A 21,884-nucleotide genomic window follows, 5' to 3' on the forward strand; every position below is an offset into this window, starting at 1 on the left:
TGTGGTTACAGTTAGGCACGAAAACTACTTTGTTAAAGTGAGGAAAATATTTCTTTAAAGCAATCAATGACCTCCGTCACGTGACCTCTTTTCTTCCAACCTGGTCGTACGCGAGTGTGCTTTTAACGGCGAGGCAAAACGTCACACTGACAGGATATCCTCTTATGGACTGACAGGTGTGTGACACACTTAGGTGTGAGACTGGACTGTGCCGCTTGGTCACCATAGAGAATTTAATTGCATTGAACCGGAAAGTGTTGACAACAGAAATGAGTGCTCTTCTGAATGTCTTTTCCCCCCAGATAATGTTGTGTCCTGCCAGGCAGTAGCATTGGTTGTGTTGAAGAAATGCACAATGGACCGGCTGGGGTCTGTCAAAGCAGCCGTGTATTCTTCCTGCGTCTGAGTGGGTTTCCTTGTACTTGACGTTCTTTTCACAATGAAAAAGTCTGTAGGTTTTCATCAAATGCTCAGTGTGTTACTGTAAGCGTTAGCCTTGACAATCAGTCCGGTGTGCATCCAATGTCTCTCTGAGCTAAGATGACCCTGCACCTGACAAGAGGGAATAAATAATGGACATGTGTTGAGTGGGGGAAGAAGTACGCCAGTTCCTTTAAATCGAATAAAGGTTTCAATACCACACCACACCAAAAGAACGCGTCCTTTAACTTGCCGGCAAAAAGCTCTGAAAGTATTCAAAGTAAAAGAAGCCCTTTTCATTTTCCAGCGGTATTACAAACACATATTGTCCATACAGGTTATTACCTTGCAAACAACATCGAGAATGATTATAATACGAAATAATGCATTTTGAGTATTGACCCACAATCCAGTTTTGTGCATCCCTCATTATTTTAAAGACCAAAATATATAATACTGAATCCTTTAGACTGCTTCGACAGAAAAAGTCTAGCATACATTTACATTATATTATGGATATTACCATCGGACGGCGTCTACATCATTTTAATACACTGACCAAGTTGTTGACTGAGTTATTCCTAAAAGTATGTGAGGACAATCTGACATTTCTTTGGTGCCCTAAATGGCAAGAAATACCTTTACATAAAAAGGATATCTTTTCAGTTGGTGCAGTGGGTGCAGAATGTGCTGTTGCAAATTTCTGGGGCCCAATAAAAAAAAAAAAAAGCTTCCCATTGAGATTTCTCTCTTCTTCTTTTGCCTTATTTGTGTTTGTCTGCATGCAGTTTCAATTGGCTCAAATTGTTCAATAGAAATAGAGGGGGGGGGGAGAGGGGGGGAAACGTAGGCTATATGTTTTGTACATTTCCCCCAGTTAAGTGTAAAAGCTCGCCTCCTTCCCTGTGTCTGCTGCTTGCATGAAGGAAGCGAGTTCAGGAAACAACCGCTTGACACACGGCCCGATGACCGAGGTTTGGGGCGTCGACTAAACTTCGCTCAGACCAATCGGAGTTCACGGTGAAACTTTGTAAACAACTCCGTCTACACGCTGGTTTAAAGCTCATTTACTCTATTTACTACGAAAAGACGCCATGGTGCTGCAGCCGAGGGACTCTGAAGTGACAAAACAGGTGAGGCAGAGTTGCGTTTGGTCGCAGTTTTTAATTTGGTGTTTGTGTGCTGTGTGTATGCGCGCGCGTGTGCGCGCGCGCGCGCGCCGAGCATTTGTTTGCTTGTGCTCGTGACACGTAGTAGTAGTAGTAGTAGTAGTAGTAGGTGCAAAACAGCTGTCATGTAACGTAACAAGTGAAGAAGAAAAAGTGACGGATAGTTTGTATAGACAGTAAATCAATACACATTTCACAGGCGTAAATGGCATAACGCTGAAAGGATGCCTCAATGTACCGAATGACGTCGTCACTATACGGTAAAACGTTACATTCCTGAACTCGGTAAGGAAAAAGAGACTTTCTGCCGGATTATTGCTGGCTGGTTTGCTCGAAGTTTGACCGTTACGACGTTAAAAAAAAAAAAAAAAAAGAATCGAAAAGAATAATTGGCCAAACAATGCCTTACTGGATGAGATTTTAATTGAATTCGCGAGACTTGAGTGGGATGGGTGTGGTGATGTCCCCACCTTAGAAGAGTTGAGTGTGATGGTGTCATAAAACCTTACAGCTGTTCTGACACTTTGTGATTTCCTCTGTGTCTTTCTATTTTTTTTTTATTTTTTTATTTTTACCATTAAGATAATGTGTGTGAGGTGAAACATGGAACTATGGGGGAAAAGTTCAGTTTAAATTTAACAAGGCTTTGGCTGATTTTCTAAGTAATTTCAATGAGCTGGCTAATGATGGAGCAGAGTTCATTGAAAATCACCCAGCACTTGCCTGCTGACTGAATGAGACAGACCTGTTATTAGGCAGCTTCACAGCCTTTAAATCTGTCAGAGCAGTGATAAGAGTACGTATCAAGAATTGCTTATTTAAGGCCAGTTTAAACGGGAGACAAGAAAATGTGACAGTCCATCGACTCGGCGGGTGACGGGAGAAAGTGTTCATGTTAAAGTGTTCTTTTATGATTTTAAAGCTCCTTATAATGTACAAAAACATCAATCAAAATCACCAGTCAGCTTATAAATGACAGCTTTTTTTTTTCTTTTTTTCTTGCATCTCAGATTAGTAGGTAAATTCCTTTTGAATTTTCAGTCTCCCTAGTCGTCCTATAGTGCCCACAATTTCAGACTCACTCAGAGACTTATAAGTTTCTGTCTTGCCTCAATAATCCATTCCTGCTGCTGTCTCTGAGCTCCAGCAGTCCTGAAAGTGTACTGCACTGTAGATGCGCCGTATTTCGCTTCCTGCTGTTTTACTGTTCGTCTGAGCAGCCTGCTATAGGCTACGCGAGTGTTCATTCTGAGCGGATGTGGGCAAAGCTTTCGTTGTGGAACGTCAACATCTGCATGCTCTGTGTTCCCTCAGCACGCCCAGCACGCCCACCTCAGCTGAAGGAGGGGTTGAGGAAGAAGGGGGAGGGAAAAGCTTCCTGTCAGAATGGCTGAGAAACTGAATAGGCTGAAGTTTGGCAGTCTCTCAGGCCTGGGGGCAAAGGAGGAGGGAAGAGGGGGGAGGGAGGAGGTGGGACTTTATACACGTAATCAAGACTACGTTCTCTGTAACTTCTCTGGAAATGTGTCACTTTTCTGTTCAGTACAATTGTGGTTTGCTAAGTTTATTTCATCTTGATTGTACCGTGCTCTTTGTTAGGGGAAGTCTATTTTGAGGAAATGGATGTCTGCCGCTGCAGTCCCCACTCTGTCACAGCTTTCAGTAAATGCTTAACAGGTGGTATATGTGCTCATCTCCAAAAGTCCTCCAACCGTGAAACACTCGTTATTTTTGGTAACTCTATGGCGGTATTTTTGGCTCTGTTACTGGCAGCTTTTGGCCCCGTGATGTTGTTTTGGTTTAAAAATGAGACTCTGGCAGAGAGTTTAAAATGTAAACTGTGAATTTGAAAGCAATATTATGTAACTTTTGATGAGCAAGAGCAACAGCGTCCTCTGTGGCCACAAGTCTTAATCACACATAAGAATTTCAGCACAAACCAGCAGCGGCACTGTGCAGACATGTCAGGTCGGAATACATGGGATGCCAGCAGACAGAGAAAAGCTACAACCAAATTAACATTACACAACTTGAATTCCTCTGATGCAAAGTGGTGCTTACTTCCCTCGAACCCTAGCGAACTTCAGAACAACCTTCACAAGAGCACTTACTACCAGTACCCATGTCCAAACGTGTTACATGATATCTGGGTAGTGGAGAGCGAGTCGGCAACCTAAATAACACGGCAGCACAAGACATATGATACCAGCAATAACACTCACTAATCCAAAAGGGAAGAAAGCCGGCTGAGCATCTGTCTCCTCGCTGTTTGTTTCATAAAGCTCTTGCCAACAACTAAAAGCCAGTCAATTTGCTCTAGTCTGCCTTCATTCTGTGTTTTTCCTCCATCAATGTCTTCTTTGGTCTCTTTTGCCTCTGCCATGATCCCCGCACTGATCACGCAGCCTTAGCTGGACACCCATAGTTGGTGGTGTGTGTGTGACGTAGTGGGGTCGAGCCTGATGCACTTCTCACGTGAGATCATACTTGGTCAACCAAAGGTACGCAGAGCCTGTTCAGGCGTTCAGGGTGCAGAGCGGGAATGAAGGAGATCCTATTCTCCCAGTTAGAAGTCTGTGAACCACTCAAAATGATGTTGAAGCAGTTATTTTAAGGTCAAATAGTTGCAGAATGTTGCTTTACAGCGATGACATTTAATCCATATTGGATAAATTTCTCCACAGACCAACATTTGAAGTGATTTAAATGCTTAATCTAAACTGCTAATTTGCCGTTTTTAGGAGCTACAGATACAAAGGAAAGCAAGGGAAAAACGAAAAGGGGAAAATATTTTTTTTTTAACTATCTCAGAGTTTTGGTTGATATGGCCATTTCTCAAAAATATATATTACGTGGTATACAGAAGATTGTTGTGTGGAAATAGTTTCCATCTTTTAAATCTGGTTATGAGTTTCCACTAATTCTTGAATCCTCCACTGGTGCTTTTTTATGTAATCTACAAAATTCTTACGGTAAGATCCTGTCCAAAATAATGAAAATATGCAGTTAATATGAAAATAAAAGAAATTATTCATGTCAATGTTCTTTTCTAGGTACCGCACAGAAGCCGGCTCATTGTTCTGACTTTCCTCATAATAGTCTGGGAATTTGCAGACACTGACTGGACTGTCATTTGTCTTTACTTCTTATTCTGCACCTGAAAACCTGCCCGCAATTACCCTTATCTTATTTTACTATCCAGCAAAATCAGCTGAATTAATTCAAGGTGAGAATTTAGCTGGGCGGTTTGAGAATTGCGACATTTAGTTAGTTTTGAGAGTCAGCAGGTCATTTCATCATCATCTAAAAGCTCTGCATACGTCACAGCCTGTCACCAGCGTTACGTTACGCTCTTCGGTGGATGTTGAGTCTCGTAAACAACCGCCGAGATGCAGTTTGGCTTTTCAACATTTGCATGTCATTTAAACACTGTCAGAGTTTTGAAGCAAATAATGATTTAATATCTCACAACACACTTTGCCGACTGATTCACTGTGAATTATTCATCGCGTTCAGCTGAAAATCAGGAGCTTAAGTCGCTCGTCGGTAATCTGAAGTAGTGGCGACACCTTGCAGGGAAATGAGAGTTGTTTGTTTTCATGTTGAGGTGCCTCCTCACCGACAACCACTTCGCTCTCTCACACAAAACACTCCGACGTCACCACTTCCCGTTGCACTTTCCGAAACACAAACGAGGTGCATGCATGTCAGCAGTGACAGACAGACCGCAGTGTTTTGGTGGTTTGACTGCTGTAAATGTTCGACGTGCTGAGGACACCCTGCTGCTTTAATGAGAACGTGTTGGCTTCGTGCCGTTGTTGCGTGTCGCATCAATACAGCTGAACCTGACACGTGAAGAAGAAAATATCTCGACGAGAGCCGAGATGATTTCATGGGTCAGAAAAAAAAGAAGCAGAACAGTATTTATTAATACAGCTTTCGGCAGAGTCGTATTTGCGTTGGTGAACAGGGGTGTTATTTCCAGGTGAATCTTGTGCACAGTAACAGTGATAACTATTAGCTGGTGCTTGACAGTTGTTAATTGCATGATTTTTGTGGTTTTGCATTGAGCGTTGAATCAATATTCCGTGTAAACAGTGACGCATTATGTAGTAGCACATACTTCATGCGTCATGAATCTATTTAAGATCAGCATCTCATGGGAAACTATGAACATTTCATCCCTCCCCCCAAACCCTACAACATAGGTGATGCAAGTAATGACGACTTATTTTAACCGGCAAAATTTTCGCAGAATACCCAACTCTGGCCAAACCAAACGAAAGCTGATTCTTCTCGATACTGTTCAGCCTCACTAAGTGCACGGTGTGAGCATTGGAATAGAGCCTGCCTGCGAGACACAAAGAATACCAAAAACCTGAAATATCCGTATTGGTATTAGAAGAACTTTGAAACAAGTTTACAGAGTGAAACCGTTCTTTAGTAGAAGGCTGCTGGCACGTTTTCAGCGCAGCAGCAGGAGGAGAAGAGCATTGTCGGATTGTGTCTACGAAACAACTGGACCAGGATCAGTAATGAGATTTTGCCGCCGCCGCTCTGCTGGAGGAACATCTTGATGATGCTGATTGTGCCAGCTGACATACTGTAGGAATGCATGGGTTACACATTAAAGCATCAAATGAACTGTCTACGTGTTACAATACAGCCCTACATTCATTTTCTGCTCTTTTTGTGCGCATCATTTATTTATTTTTTTCCCCATGTTCTGTGCGTTAGAGCAGCAATGTCACAAAAATAACTGTCGCACAACCATGTGCATGTTCCACTGCACAAATGCCAACCAAATGAAAATGGATTTGTGATGTGACTGTTACGCTGCTTTTTGCTGCATATTTGTACATGCTGTGTATGTTTGCTCTGATTCACAGCTGTGCATTATTAACAGAAGCACTATGCCTGCCTTTACCTGCTCCGTGAGGCATGTCGTGCTGTTTTTTTTTGGAGTGATCAGTGAAGTAGAAAGACATCTTAAAATGTTTTCCGTAAGAGGAGCTTTTTCCAGTAGAACATAGAGTAAGTTAGACATTACAGCTGTCGTGGGGTGCGCATTGTTCTCTGTTTAACTATATCAGCTGCTCACATTGCAGTGTTGTGGTGGTGCAAATTCCCCTGAGTGTTTGCGTCAAGTCATGCAAGTATTTGGCCCAACAGTGCAGTCAGTCTTGTTATGTAACGATGGCTGGGGGATAGAGTTTTCTTTTTCTTTTTCTTTTTTTTTTTTTAAAGCATTTGACAGTGCCACTTCTCTTGACATTATTTATTTTATTGTATTTACTTCTCCAGCAGATGATTTATGTCTACATCCGTTTGAAAATCTCACCGCTTTGTAGAAACAGGAGTTAGTATTTTGACCAAATTAACAAATAGGAAAAAATGTCTTTATCTTAAATAGTAAAAAAAAAAAAAATCTAAACTACATAAATGCAATGCATCATCACTGTCTTGAAAAAGAGCTTTGATTGTTGGATTTTAGATTTTTAGGTGATTAACTCATTTTCTCATTTTGATTCTACTGTTTTCGATTGTTTGTTGACTCTGTTGGAGGGAGTTTAATTGACGTGATAACAATTGGCATCCACGGTTTAGTTCATAGATGGTAGAACTGTGACCTCTAGTGGTTAGAAAACATTCACACAACATTATGCACTACTTTTAATGCAGCAGGGAGTGTTTGGACCCATAATATGTATTCATGTATTGGTTTTAAGAGCTTAATGAATTCCACTGGTCTAATTTTAAATAAATAGTTTTTTCCATACAACTGTAAATATCTAAACACTTATCATTGATTTCAGTGACCAGTAATGAATTATTATGAATTGTTTTATTCAGTTATCAGTAATGTATTATATTACTGACTACAGATCCATATTTCTATAATAGGTATATTAAATAGTCTGCTATATTAAACAAACCCCATTTATTTCCAGCTTTGATAGAATGAAGCTCAGAATTGGTGGAAAAATACAGTTCAGATATTTACAATGTTGTTTTTTTAATTTTTTTTATTTCCCAAGGCACAAAAAATGCTGTATTTTAGAAACGTTAAAATAAAATTGCGAACATCTTATCAAAGCTCACAGTCACTTATTTGTACATTTAAGAGTGCAAGGAAACATTGTCATTGCCATTTAATGCTCATATTAATCACGGCTGCCGTTCTCATAAATCACCACTAGATAGCAGAAAAGTCATGCTGATGGGAATTAAAGGTGTAAGAATCATTACTTCACTGTGTCAGTGAAATGAGATGAGAGCATCTGTCAACTTCAGTTAGAGGAATGAAACATTAGGTGGTTTTCTTAAGGTAGTTTACACTGCAACAAGAGGAGAATAGCCTGTGTTGGTAAGGCTGGGTACTGTTTAAAGTATTCAGTTTTTTGTTATCTTGCTTTGAGGAATACAAACACAATTTTAACCACAGAAGCCAAAGTTCTTAAATGTTGAATGATCCAAACAGAAGAAGCCCTGAGGACTTTTCCTCAGTAAAGTCTTCTGAAATTGGAAACATTTGGACTTATTTATGAGTTGTCTGTCCAAGAAATCACTGAATGAGATTGCGCATCCAGTTAAGTACCAAAAACAGTGTTAAGGCTTGACACCCATCCCTCATCAGATCGTGCAGATCGATTACAGAGGCAGTTAAACCACCCTTACTACGACCGTGGATTGCGACCAAAAGTTTCCGTACAAAATCAATAGATATATTTTGAGAACGGAAATGTTAGGGATGTGAGAGGTGCATCTGAGGGCAGAGGGAGAACTAGGAAGCGAGCTCCGCCGCTTAGGCCTGTTTCTCTTTGAAGTCGAGCAGAATGACCCGTCGGCCCCTCGTGACCCCGAAGTCTGACCTCAAGTTGGAAGTTTATACTAGAGGCAAAACCAATCTAGCCTACGTGAGAGCAGAGAGGATGGATGTGGATTAGACGGGAATGTTGTGTGTGTGTGTGTGTGTGTGTGTGTGTGTGTGTGTGTGTGTGTGTGTGTGTGTGTGTGTGTGTGTGTGTGTGTGTGTGTGTGTGTGTGTGTGTGTGTGTGTGTGTGTGTGTGTGGAAGAGAGACGGAGGGTTTAATCGAAAGGGGAAAATAAGTAAAAAGGCCAATTAGACACAGAGCGCCTCATTCATATTGCTCATATCTATAGGAAGGATGTAGTATTTTGAAACTCCAAACAGAATGAAACCCCACAGCGAGAAAAACTGAGCCGCATTGTTGCCCGGTGTTATTCCTTCATTCTGTGCTCTGAACCTCCCTGTGCTATGTGGTGTACGGTTCAGGATGCTTGGGTGTCACATAAAGGTTAGTGGCCGTGTGTGTGAACATTTTTGTGGTGTATTTTAATTGAAAGTAAACTTCCCTTGATGAAGAGTTTCCAGTGAAAGGTGAGCTTTGTTGTAGTTTGGGCCACATTGAGGATCAACTCCAGTCTGAATTGTGTTATTGCATGTATTTTGGTGCGTGGCAGCAGATAATGAACAGGCGATGGAAGCTTTGGCGCTTGTGCATGAGGAGGATGAAGAGTTATGAATTCATATCTCTGGGTTGTCTTAGCCCTGTGTTTGGATGCATCCTTGTATCCTCAATCATGTTTCAGCTTTAGATCTTTTAATCAGTTGCACACACACACACACACACACACACACACAAACTTGCATACAGTTCACACCCGTACTCCCTCTGAAGAACTCGCACACAAACACATCACTACACTGCACATGCACAGAGGTTCCAGTGTGTGGGATTACAGGAGGAGAAACAATCTGAGTTCCATAACTAACTGTGTTTATCCAGGCTGGCGGAGGAGGCCTCTCACTGGGCGGCCTCGGTCCACCTCCAGGCCCCCACTGGCTCCAGCCTCTGTTGATGTAGACATCGTGGACTATTTTCAACCCCCAGAACCATTGTTGAAGCTGTGTTTTTGTTGGTTTAGTTGTATTTTTTTTTCCTAAAACTTTTGTTTTGTATTTGTGGCTTTTGCTCACGTGAATCTGTCCATCAAAGTCAAAATCAGAATTTGATGTGCTTTTGTTTTTGGCTCGTATGGCAGCTGCGCGAGTTAGACTTGGAGTTGAAATTCGTAGGCAGATAGAAACATGTTCAAGGACTTCATACGAGGTGCGAAGTTCAGAGACCAAAAACTGCACCTGATTTAACCCCGTCTGCCATCTGCTTTTGAGTTGTCTGCTTGAGCATCAGTACAGCACTCCCATTGCTCCCATTGCTCCTGCAACACCCTGCAAGTCCACTTCTGTAAGCTATCTGCGATTCCACCACAGTGTCAAAACGGCAACCCTTCGTCTTGAACTTCATTTCGGGGAAAAGAAAAAAAGCTCCAAAAAGCCGAATGCAGCGGGTTTGGAGTGATGGGGAGCGACGACTGTGTTGATTAAGTGATGCAACTTGGAATACTCACTCATAAAGGTTCTTGCGCCCCTCTGCTCCGTGCTACGTTTGTGTGCAACAGAAACGGTCTCAGAACTTTCTGATTGCACCTCATGTTAGAAATATCTAATACTCGCCTTGTTCTAGATGGTGGAATTTTAGGTACCGTGCATGTGAACCTTCATATAGACTGTTTTGTTATGTGTGGGTGTAAACGTTAACCTTCTTTGACAGACTCTTCACCTCCTAGTTTTGCAGAAATTGCTCTATTTTGCTGGCGGGTAATTGGCCTTTCCTCCCCTGACTTGTCACATCAAGATGAATGAGTTCATTTGTGAAGGCATGTGGCCCTAATCTGCTTAATTAGAACAAATAAATCCACCAGATCGGGTAAAGATCACCGCAGAAGTTAGCCGTGACACAAACTGGCATGTCGGGTCAATCCGACTGATAAACCGTCCTTTTCTAACCTGCTGTGTTTAGTACCTTTCGCGCCGCATCTGGTGGATTGTTGGAGGCTTCAGTGATGTCGTGTGCATGAGCCTGTGAGTGTACGCATGTCTCATTAGGATCAGAAAAAGACATATTGTAAAAATAGACTTCCAGAAATGTGTGTACGTCCAGATCTGCAGCTGTCTTTCTATTTGTCTCTGGGTGTGAAACCGCAGATGAGGCAATAATAATGCTTTGCGGTTGAACTGGGATTTTTCAATTTAATGCATTTTCTTTCTTCTTCCCACACTTCACTGCTCATCGGTCTGTCTCTGGGTACTCCCCATTTGACTTCTACTCTGCTGTGCCTGTCCAGAACAGCTGCAATCTCTGTCATGGTTTCCGTCATTTATGTTTTCTTCCAGTGAACTGTGAACTGACTTTGATGTAATATCGTGCAGTTCTGCAGTGTTGTGATGTAGATTATACTCCTCGAGTTGACTCCGCAACACCACCTACTATTCACTCTAGATTTGTTTCATGGATACACCAGAATAATGCCAGACATGAATCAAAATTGGTTATAACTTTTAAAGGAAAGTTTTATGTTCAGAGCTCCGCCCATTGTTTTTGTTGGATATGATAGTCTGTACTCAACCAAGTAGTTATTAGGAACAATGTGACATCTGGGGGAAAAAATGTCCAACAGGACAAAAAATAACAGCGATCAGGTGATCAGATAAGTTAGAAACACAAACCTCAGATTAGTCACGTTTATTTGGAAGAGAAACACTTTGTTGTTCACTTTGTTCTCAACATCTCGGCAATCACTTTTGTGTTTACGTTGCTATTATAACCTGTCACTACTGAAGTAATGCTGAAGTTAGAGCACAACCAATTCTCGATTTTTGGGGGTGTTGCCAGTTACAATATTAGGAAGTATATAAAACTCATTGGGAGTTGAATACTTACAAATAACTGTAAAAACACAAATAGAATATTTGTACAAATTTCCCTCAGTCATCTTATTCTGCATTATGTATTATTGTGCTCAGATATATCGGTTGGGCTCTTGTCGTAACAAAACATTTATATCCTATTTACAATAATCCTCTAATACCACAGCCCGTTTGCTAATTTGCATCAATGTAAAGTCCTAATGTTTTACTCCTAACCCTGAGATTTGACTTATTCTTAAAAAAACACAAAAAACACACAAAAAAACCAGCTTCATGAGTTCTGTCTAATGGTGGGATTTTCACATACTTGACTTTACATTAAAAAAAATAAAAGTCCTGATGACTGATCCCCTGGCCGTTCTGCCCATCTGCTCCCAAACGGCCCGGGACTTTAGCCTGGCTGAGCGACACTAAATGGTGTGATTTCAGCCGCCACCTCCTCACAGCCATTAGGTACCATCGGGCTGCCTCTCTCAGGCCGAACCTCCTGTAAACAAAAATGAGCCAGCCATCACTTTGGACTGAGAGGAGACTTCAAACCTCTATCCTCTGCTCCATTCTCCAGTCTAAACACCCCCCCGCCCCCACCCCACACACACACACACACACACACACACACACACACACACACACACACACACACACACACACACACACACACACACACACACACTCCCTGATGCAACCCATAACTTGGCTCAATCCTGCATTATGCGTAATGATGTCAAAACTCTGCCCTACCAACACACAAATGCACTTTATTCCTCATTGTGGCTCGTTTCTACCCTTATACTTACTACTTCAGAGTGTCTCACAATGCCAGAGCCATTTACTGGAAAGTAGGGCAAAGGTCAGCAGAGCTTTATGTGACTCCGGTGTGCATCTTTGCATGTTTATTTGGGTCTGTATATGTATGTGAGGTCTGAGAGAGCCGATAAGCGAAAGCAAGAGCATGTGTGAGACCCAAAACGGGGCAGCGGGCCCAGCGGAGGGGTACCCTGATAGGCCCCAGAATTTCCCCCAAGCAGCACCCAACATAGAGGAACAACTATGGCCTTTGTTGGTCACCCCGTGGATCTCACACACAGTTAATATAGACTTTTCCCACTGACTCTGCCAAGAGTCTGAAGTCATTTAATGAAGTGGCGGCTGAGTTTAGAAGGAGCCAGTGTGCTCGCTGCTCGCGCTGACAGAATGGAAAATGTCTGTGTTATGCAGTGAACAGCAAGTGACAAGAGGAGTGTGTTCTGATACTCACCTCTCTGCGCGCACACACACACACACACACACACACACACACACACACACACACACACACACACACACACACACACACACACACACACACACACACACGCATGCATTAAGAACACACACATATACAGGCGCATATAACAAAGCTTCATGAGGAGGGACGGCAATTATACAAATTGGGGATGGTAATGGCTCATCGTTCAGGGATACGTCAGGGATTCCAACAGGTTTGTAATCAGCTATGATTAGGTCTAACAATGTGAAAGTTCCCTCCTGAACTCACAAGAACTTAAATGGGTCATTGGCATTCGGGCTCTGCTTTGTCTCCGTGTGTATCTGAATATTTTTGTATACATTAAAAGTGACTCTCTGGTAAATAAAATTTCTCAGGGCCCTAAACTAAGCATTTAAACTGAGTCTGCCTAATTGTTTCACAAATTCTTTGTGTTTATCTTTTTTGTTTGGTTCATTTGAGCAAAACTTCACCGTTCATGTCCATTTTCACGGCTGTCTATTTATCCACTTCTGCCATGAATGGACAGTATCTCTGTATGTATTTGGTCACACTTCTTTTCAAGTCCCTGTCTTTTCATCTACGGGCAGATTGCAGTCTGTTTTGGTGTCCTATTGTGCAGCTGTCAGTTATTTTCAAAACACTCGAGTGTCATTTGCCTCAGATTCCATCCCTTTCAATTCTCACCACCAGCGTACATCTCATTGAGTGTGCATCAGCAGGCAGATTCATTCTTCTCTTCTTCTAAAAAGCACATTTCTTTTTTTTCATAGCGGCCATAAGCCTTCTTTTTAAATCCACAGACAATGTGGTTTTGTCCATCCTCCTCCATCCTTTTCACTGGAAAGTGCAGGGATTCTCTCTCTTGCTCTGTTACTCTCCCTACATCTCTCTCTCGCTCTCTCTCTCTCTCTCTCTCTCTCCCCTCTCTCTCCCCCTCTCTCTGGGGGGGGGGGGGGACCCCTGAGCGTGGTGTTTCTCCTGAAGCTCAATTGTCTGTCTGTAATGAACCATGATGAAAGATAACAGAATGAAATGTAATAATTCATGCAGGCCTCGGTGAGGAGCACGTGGCTAGCGGTTGGCCCGGGCCGTGATAGCCTCCTGCTCGGCTCCTAGAACAATGCTGCGGCCCTGCCAGCACCACTCGCCCTGCTCTGGTCCAGCGATCTTGTTGTGCTGTCCACTCGCTGTTCTCTCACTTCTATTCAGAGTCACTTAACGTTGGAAGGGCTGTCTGTGACCACTGGCATGCCGGCACATCTCTTTGGGAAACAAGGCAAACCGTCCCCGTGGACTCGCTGTCTTCTTGGAATTCCTTCATTCTTTACCCCAAACCTCTTGCTTTGTATGTTCGGCCCCTCTTGTCAGGCTTTTGACCCTTAGTTGAGTTTGTCAGATGAAGGCTAACAATGTCAACCTCTTGACGCTGCATAATGTTTCCCGCTCTGTTGTTGATTGTTCTAATTGTGTCTCCTTGTCTGGAACATCTGATGATGGTTGCAGGAATGCCGGGCTTGTTTTATGCCCTTTATTTATCCAGAGAAAGTTGAAACAATACACTTGGCTCTTTCCTGGAAATGCCCTGTTTCATATTCAGGGGGTACCACACACCTTTGAGCTTTTGCAGTCTTCTACCATTGGCTGCGACCAGTTTAACCAGAATAGTCAGGGATTAAGTATCTTGCTTAAGGGTACATTGACAGAGGTTGTCTGGAGCTTTTGTCATCCCCCCCCCCCCCCCCCCCGACCCTCCCCCCCACACCCCCAACTGCTTTTTTTCCAGCTGCTTTAGGGATATGAACGAGCATTGCCTCTTTGGTCACAAGATCGCTTCTCTAAGTTCTGTCCCTGTTTCATGGCACCGTGGCACTGATTAATGCATCCACTTGCGAGCTACTGTTTGAGTGCAATAATGGCGATCAAGGAATTTAAACTCATGAGATATGCTAAGAATTTACTCCATGACAAGAGTTCGAGACAGCCGGGGACCTTCCCGCTCTTTTATCTCATTCAATAAGTTTCCCAAGGCAAGACTAAGAGTGGAAGTCAATGAGAGCCAGAAAACTGAAACAATGCTTGTTTATTGAAAGATAGCATGTCCCTGCTTTTAATTGAAGCACGCTTTGAAGGCTGCTTGTCTCCTTTAAGGTCGTGCTGTCCTGTGACAAATTACGTGGCGTGGATGTTGGTGGAGGAAGATGGCGTGTCGAAGTGTAGACTGGGAGCGCAAGGAGAGATGAACAGAGACTCAATTGATGCTCCAGACCAGCAGCTTGAGGTTTTGACGCAGAGTGCTTGTGTGCGTCTGTATTTGTGTACATTCCAGTATACTGCATCGACGCCTGTGTGCATGTTGGTTGAATCTTACCGGGCTGGTTTTCAAGGCAAAAAAAACACACAAAAAACACAATTGGGAAAAAAAATATTTTCTATTCGTTAAAAAAGCAAATCTCAATGCCACATAGAAGTGACCTTGATGGAACTTCATGAACACTTTACAAAGTGCTCTGTCCATCAACAGTTGAAATCCAGAGCTAAACTAAAACTAGGCACAGCAGTGAGTGCACATATACCTGAGTATCCTAGTAATGAGACTTATCCCAGTTTAGATCATATTCAGAATATGGCATTTACATGGAACTCAGAAATCTGGTTACTCATGTCCTCGTACACGATAAACATTAGTATCCTGGTTATTATTGCGGTATATTCTGATTGCGCACGCGCCTCTAATGTTAACAACACAAAACAATGATTTTGAGAAGAGAGCAACTCAATATTAGTAGAGAATTCTTTTACCGACTGCGCAACACAGTTCAGCCAATCATAGCATCAACAACAGTATGAGCTCTTTTCTGTTGGCGATAACAGTGCTTAGAAGGTTGTACAAAGCTGGCAGTTGTGGACAATATCTCTAACCAGTTTTGGCATCCACAAGCACCAAATTTGCACATTCTGTTGCAGTATGGCGGGAAAAGCTTCGAGCTACTTCATAAATGTCCCAAGCATGCAGGAAATCATTTGTCTTTCTGTTGCGTCACTTGGCTGACACCTCATATGCGAAGGTAGTCGGCAGCGGTCAAAATTCGGGATAAGATACGGACACACCAGTGGTCACAAAAACGTGTGTAACACGGGTGCTGATGTTGAACAAGCGACGTAACTTGGAACACTGACTCACAAAAGTTACTGCTTCTCCCCACTCCATGTACATTACTGGGCTGCGATCCATTCGTGCACAACAGGAACCGACTGTGAACATTTGGATTTACCGCATAGAATGGGATGCAGTGTTTTTTTGTGATCAGATCCCAGATCCCTGAGTGATTAGTGGCATCAGAATGACCTCTCTTATGACAACTGGACCACTGCAATGTGGAACAGTATATCTCAAGTTGTTAGAGATGATGAGGATGATTGAATAGTTTGGATTAGGACAGAAGTAAAGGTGGTTTACATTGTGAAGACATTAACTATGTTACGGTGTGAGTCTCAACACAGTCTGTGCGTGAAACGTAGGAAGATCTGAACATGTTAAATATTGCATAATAAAACAGGAGAAGTAGTTTTGTTTATTGTATATCTCGGAGAGAGGACAGCCAACTCGGTCCCTGTGAATGTTACAGTTGTTTCTTCAGATATTCAGATAACAGCAAGTTAATGTGCACTGGCTTTCACTGTAAGGATGGCTGCTATATAAGAGTTAGCAGCATGATCAATAGAAAAAAAAAAAAAAATTCTGAGTGTCAGAGTGTGTGCACTCGTGAGTGTTTCGTCTGGAGGAGGCTTAGGTTTACATGAAGCTCCGGCTTAGCTTGAAAAGTTGCGCGTTGGCTGATGCAACACAACTCCCCAACACAACGCAACCAAACAGGGACCGAGAGAAAACGAAGAAAGATTAAAACAGAATGAAAGAGTCTAACTGTAAGCGTGCTTTGAGCGTGCCAGTTCACCAGTTTGGTGGTCTTCCTCTAAAGGTTGTTAATTAGTGCAGAATGTAGACTACAGTTCTACTGCCAGCACTGATGAAAAGAGGAAAGGGAGAAAGAGAGAGAGAGATAGAGGGTAAACTGTAGAGCTGCCAAGAAGGAGGAATTTGTGATAGGTTGAGAGTGGTTCCAAATGGTGAAGCAAAGCATGGAGACTCCCAGAGTTCCTGCCTCCTGACCCGTGTGTTTTCTGCAGGCCCCTTGAGCCGCGGAGTCAGACACTCCAGTACAGTGAAACAACTGTCGACAAGAGCAGTAGACACAATGAGAAATGTCAGTGTTTAGACTTTGGAAACGGAGGTGGTTGATTTGATTTCAAATCTAAAATCCAAATATCTTGAAGTGTGTATATCTGTAATTGCGATGCCGATCCTCTCCCATTCTTCGCATACACTACAGTGTGTCAGATCCACGCGTAAGCCCCACTAGATACAGTATTGACGAGGGCTTGGTATCGTTAAAAACTAATTTGATACCGGTACCAATATCTAATGGTTCCCGAATTATACTTTTTTTTGTTTCAGTAAGAATTTGACAAAAAAAAAAAAAAAAATGTAAAAGAAATAAAATAAAATACATTATGATACAAATCTTTAGTTTCCATGCAGTTTAGAAGAGGAGAGTGTAACCAAGGTTATTTTCTGTAGTTACAAAACGTAGATGTCCCCTAAATGCCTCGCATGCAAACTCGATGCTACAATTTACCAAAGGCCTCAATGCTATCAGTAGATGCTACCTGCGCACAGAGAAGCCCTCAGTTACAGCAGCTGTAGGTGAGAGGCCAAAAATAATTTTGAAAAAAAAAAAGAATGAAGACGTTCTTCTTCTCACTTGCCTAAGTTGAAGCTGAGTGATTTTTTACCTTTTGGGGCGGGACACCTCAGTAGAGGTTATATATGGTAAACTGGCTTGCTGGCCACTGAGTAAACTTAGCAAAAGTTATCCGACTAATAATGAAAATGTGTTACTTTGGTTGTAGACTAATGACAAGGCAGTTTTCGAAAGAAGACGGTACCAAAGTAATTCTGTCGGTGCCATAAAAGTATCAAAGTTCGGTACCCAAAGCTCGTAAAGACTCCAGTGTTTCATTTCAGAGCAGAATGAGCATAATGCACTTTACACAGTATAATGAAGAGCTGAGTATGTTACAGGACAGTTTTGTAAAGAGGGATGGGACTGAATTTACTTAAGGGGAAACAGAGAAGCCCACACAAACTAGGGTTCTGGCCACACATCTATCTGCGTTTCACACAATGGAGGCATCAACCCTCCCTCGCTCCCGGGCTTTACCCAAGGAAATTAATGTTTACTCTTCTTATTTGATGGTTCCTTTTTATGTTTTTGTTGCATAAAGACATGCAGGAGGACAAACAAAAGCCCTTAAATCCCTCTAAAGATATTGCTCAATAGACCGTCAGGTGCTGCTTTACACACATGCTATATGCTGTATGAATGACTGTAGGTTATGTCAGGTGCCTGATCAATGTGGCGTCATTCAGCACATTCACGCCCAACATTTAAAGGATTCCTGTGAGCTTGCCAAATTGCTGCACATGCAGTTCTTTAAGTAAAAGAGAAACCAACATCCCAGTCAGTCCACACAAGACCAGTCTGTCTCATCGTATATGAGTGTTATTCCTATGGCTTGTGGATTACATAAACACCGCGAGGAATCATAAATGCGCTCTATGGGATTGAGTGACACGCATGTGAAGACTGTCTGAGGTGTGTATAAAAAGTAAAAGTAACAGAAAAACTAATTATCCAAATTTACCAGTGTGTCACGACAATTATTCACTCACAACCCCCCCCCCCCACACACACACACACACACACACACACACACACCACCACCACACCTTCAGCGCAGTGCATATCTTTAGAGTAGGGAGGTTGGATGGAAAACACCATTATGTCATCCCAGTTGCACCCTCCCCGACTGGCCACACTGTGGTGCTTTGTGTGCAGCAGACAGAGGAGCTGGAGGCTTGGATGAGTAGATGGATCCTTTACTAGATGGGATATAGAGATATATCACACAGAATTCTATTAATGCAATTAACAATGGTTTTCTTTATTGACGAATCTTTGGAACATCAGCTAACAAGTCAATCGTTTAATTTGATTGTTAAATCAAATAAAAACTGGGAAAAAAAAAAAAGAAAAAAAACTTTCACAGTTTCGGATATCTTCACATGGCCTGTTTTGTTCACCAGTCCAAAACTTCAAGTTATTATAAAATTAAACAAAGAAAAGCATAAAATTCTCACATTTCTGAAGCAAAAACGAACTGTTGTCGGACTTTTCCTTTTATGAATGACAAGCAAATAATTGTTTAGTCAGATATATTTCCAGCGTTGTCTACACAGTGAAAGATTAACCAACTCTTTCAGCACCACATGGATGCATTTAAATTATTACATGTTTAAAGTTTGAACTAATTTTCCATCCTCCCTCTCTCTCTCTCTCTCTCTCTCTCTCTCTCTCTCTCTCTCTCTCTCTCTCTCTCTCTCTCTCTCTCTCTCTCTCTTTGGTGTGCCTCCTAACATCTGCTCCCAGCTAGCCACCTGTCTCCTGTCAAATGCAATATTAATGTACGCCATACACTTGTTAATTATTTCCCCTGAATGTGGTCATGTCAAGCCGAATATGCATAACAGGATTGTAAAGAACCATTTTATTAGAGGTGATCACTCTCTTTCTGCCTCCTCTCTCTTTCATTCTCTATTCTTGTCCAAATGCCGTTTCTCAGGTCTTTCTATCCACTGAAGTGGTATGGTGTGTGTGTGTGTGTGTGTGTGTGTGTGTGTGTGTGTGTGTGTGTGTGTGTGTGTGTGTGTGTGTGTGTGTGTGTGTGTGTGTGTGTGTGTGTGTGTGTGTGTGTGTGTGTGTGTGTACTCAGTGTGCCTCCATACACCAACTAGAGCTTGTTTCCCAGGAGACACAACAACTGCGTGTGCTAGGAGGGTGGCAGAGGGATGGTCGAAGGGGCCGATGGAGTGATGGAGGGGTGGCATGTCGAACAGGGGATGGAAAGGAGGGAGGTGGGGCGGGAGGGGTGAAGTAATGAGAGGTGTTGTGGGAGGGAAGCCGCGGAGGGGGTGGCAAGCAAAGCGAGGCGAGGCGAGGGCCAGGCGGGTGGCATGGCAGTGGGGCCTCCTTGTGTCCCGGTCCCCCCTTGTCCCTCCTGGTCCCCTTTTTTGCGGACAGCATCTGCAGCCTGCTTTACATGCAAAACACACCCTGCAGAGAGGGCGTCTACACATGGGGCTAAGGGGAGAAGAAGAAAAGCATTCCTGAGGCAGTGCTGGGAGAAGAGGGGAGGTGGGTATCTTCAACAGCCTCACTCTACCAGTGTCTCTCCCAGATGAAGCCGTGGGGGGAAGCAGTAATGAGGGATGAGAGGATACATTCACTGCAGATTATTTTGCTTTGAATCTGGCTTGAGCTCATTTCTATACACAGCCACTGCTATTGTTTTTGGCCTGACAAGAGCTCCGTTTCATTTACACTAGACCTGACTATCAACCAGCTTCACACTGATGTCTGTGTTTCTGTTTAGTTCAAGAGCAAGCTATTATGTCTGCTAAGCTTAAACGTGAGCAGACAAGAAAAAAAAAAAAAAAAAAAAAACTGCGAAGAAAGGAAGTATTTATTCGCTCTCTGCCCAGATTCTGATGTTTTCCATTTCTTGCTCCCAACTTTTTTATTTTTTTATTTTTTTTTTATCACTTCTCTTTAACCGGAGGGCCGAGTTGTCCAGGAACTAGTCAAGCCACAGTTGTCCCCAGTGCTGGCAGTACGGACCCCCATTGTTAACGGAGGAAAAAACATTAATAGAGAACCGAGGCCTAATATTATAATAATGTATTTTATTCCATGGCTTTCTCCTTTTCCGTTTTCCTTCCATTATGCATAGTGTTAAGTCACTGTGCTACCCCGAACAATGTATCCACCACTAACCAGATGTCACGGCATGTGAGTCATCTCATGCAGAGGACACAGTGTGTGTGTGTGTGTGTGTGTGTGTGTGCGTGTGCGTGTGTGTGTGTGTGCGCTCGAGGGAGTGCCACCTGCCAAGGAAAGCACACACACATACACCTGACATTTCCTGATGTTTTGCCGTAACAACAAAGCCTTTGTCGCACGTCATTTCTTTCACGTCACAGCATGACATTGAGTTTTAGGAGCATTTGAGAAGACACCAACAGTTTAAGGCTAATGTGTCACAGGCATTGTAGCTTAACGCTGACTGTCATTTTGTGCCTGCTTCCTCGGGAGTCAGTCCGAGGTCACCCAAAATGTCTTGGTTTTGTGTACGCTGCCAGAGACTGAGCAGAGGTATAATTGAGTCATTGTAGGGATTTGGGATCCTCAAGTGACATTTGGTGGTGTTTCATCTGACGCAGGATAGCTTGTCCTTCTTTGTCAGCCCTGACGGGAAAATGAGACGAAGATTTAAAATGTGGTTCTGGTGCCACTCGTCTTTGTCAGCCCATGCGTCGACTGTGAGATGTCCTTTCATCTTCGGGTTTTAGAAAATATTTGCAGCAGATGTCTTTATTGGTGTCTAACTTTGACGTGTTATCCTCCAGATAGATGATTGTTTGATCTGTCGTGTAACTAAAGGCTCGGCGGGAAAAGTGAGTTCATCTAAATAGAACTGGCCGTAGTTTCACTCTTTCCTTTCATCCATCTTCCCTCGTGTCTAGCCTTACATCCCACCATATATAGGCGTATTAAATAACCATGGCGATGTCACTCTTAGGCTAACTGCAGGCCTTCCTAATAGACGATATTAAAAGTCATTTCCCTTGATAATTCCTGCTCTCGTTTTTCCTTCTTTTCCCCAGTTTTAATTCTCCCGTCCTCTCTCCAACTAAGCTCCTCTTTAAAGAATGTTGTCCCGTTTGATTTCTGAACGCGGCCTTGTCTTCGGTTTCTAAATGACCCACTGCACCCCTGTCACTTTCGGTGTTTGTCTTTTCCATTCCCACCGAGGAAAACTTCCTCTTTCATTTTTTCGCTCCCCCTGCAGAAGTGAATTGTGTAACATTGCTCTCTGCGTGTGCAATAATAAACTGAGGAAATAAGCAGTGTTGCCTCACTTAATGTTAACATTATACATTATCAGGAGGTAGATTGCTGCCGGTTCGTGTTTCAAAGCACGGGGCCGTCACAAGCGGTAGTTTATGGCGGAGATGAATGAACTGTTTCCACGCCATTGTTACAGTCAAACCAG

The 21,884-nt window shown here is 42.8% G+C and overlaps 1 protein-coding gene across 1 annotated transcript in view; it reads left to right on the plus strand.

Annotated features, from left to right (window-relative positions):
* The first annotated feature begins 1,487 nt into the window (after positions 1–1,487).
* ccnd2a (cyclin D2, a) overlaps positions 1,488–21,884 on the plus strand; it is a 146,324-nt gene continuing 125,927 nt past the window's right edge. The window contains exon 1 of the mRNA XM_069705354.1: positions 1,488–1,553. Coding sequence (XP_069561455.1) covers positions 1,515–1,553 — 39 coding nt within the window. The 5' untranslated portion in view covers positions 1,488–1,514. The remainder of the gene's footprint in view (positions 1,554–21,884) is intronic.

Source organism: Brachyistius frenatus, unplaced genomic scaffold (assembly GCF_029030835.1).
Source record: "Brachyistius frenatus isolate BFR_SWC_R1_liver_20210118 unplaced genomic scaffold, ASM2903083v1 Contig_55, whole genome shotgun sequence".
NCBI classification, from domain to species: domain Eukaryota; kingdom Metazoa; phylum Chordata; class Actinopteri; family Embiotocidae; genus Brachyistius; species Brachyistius frenatus.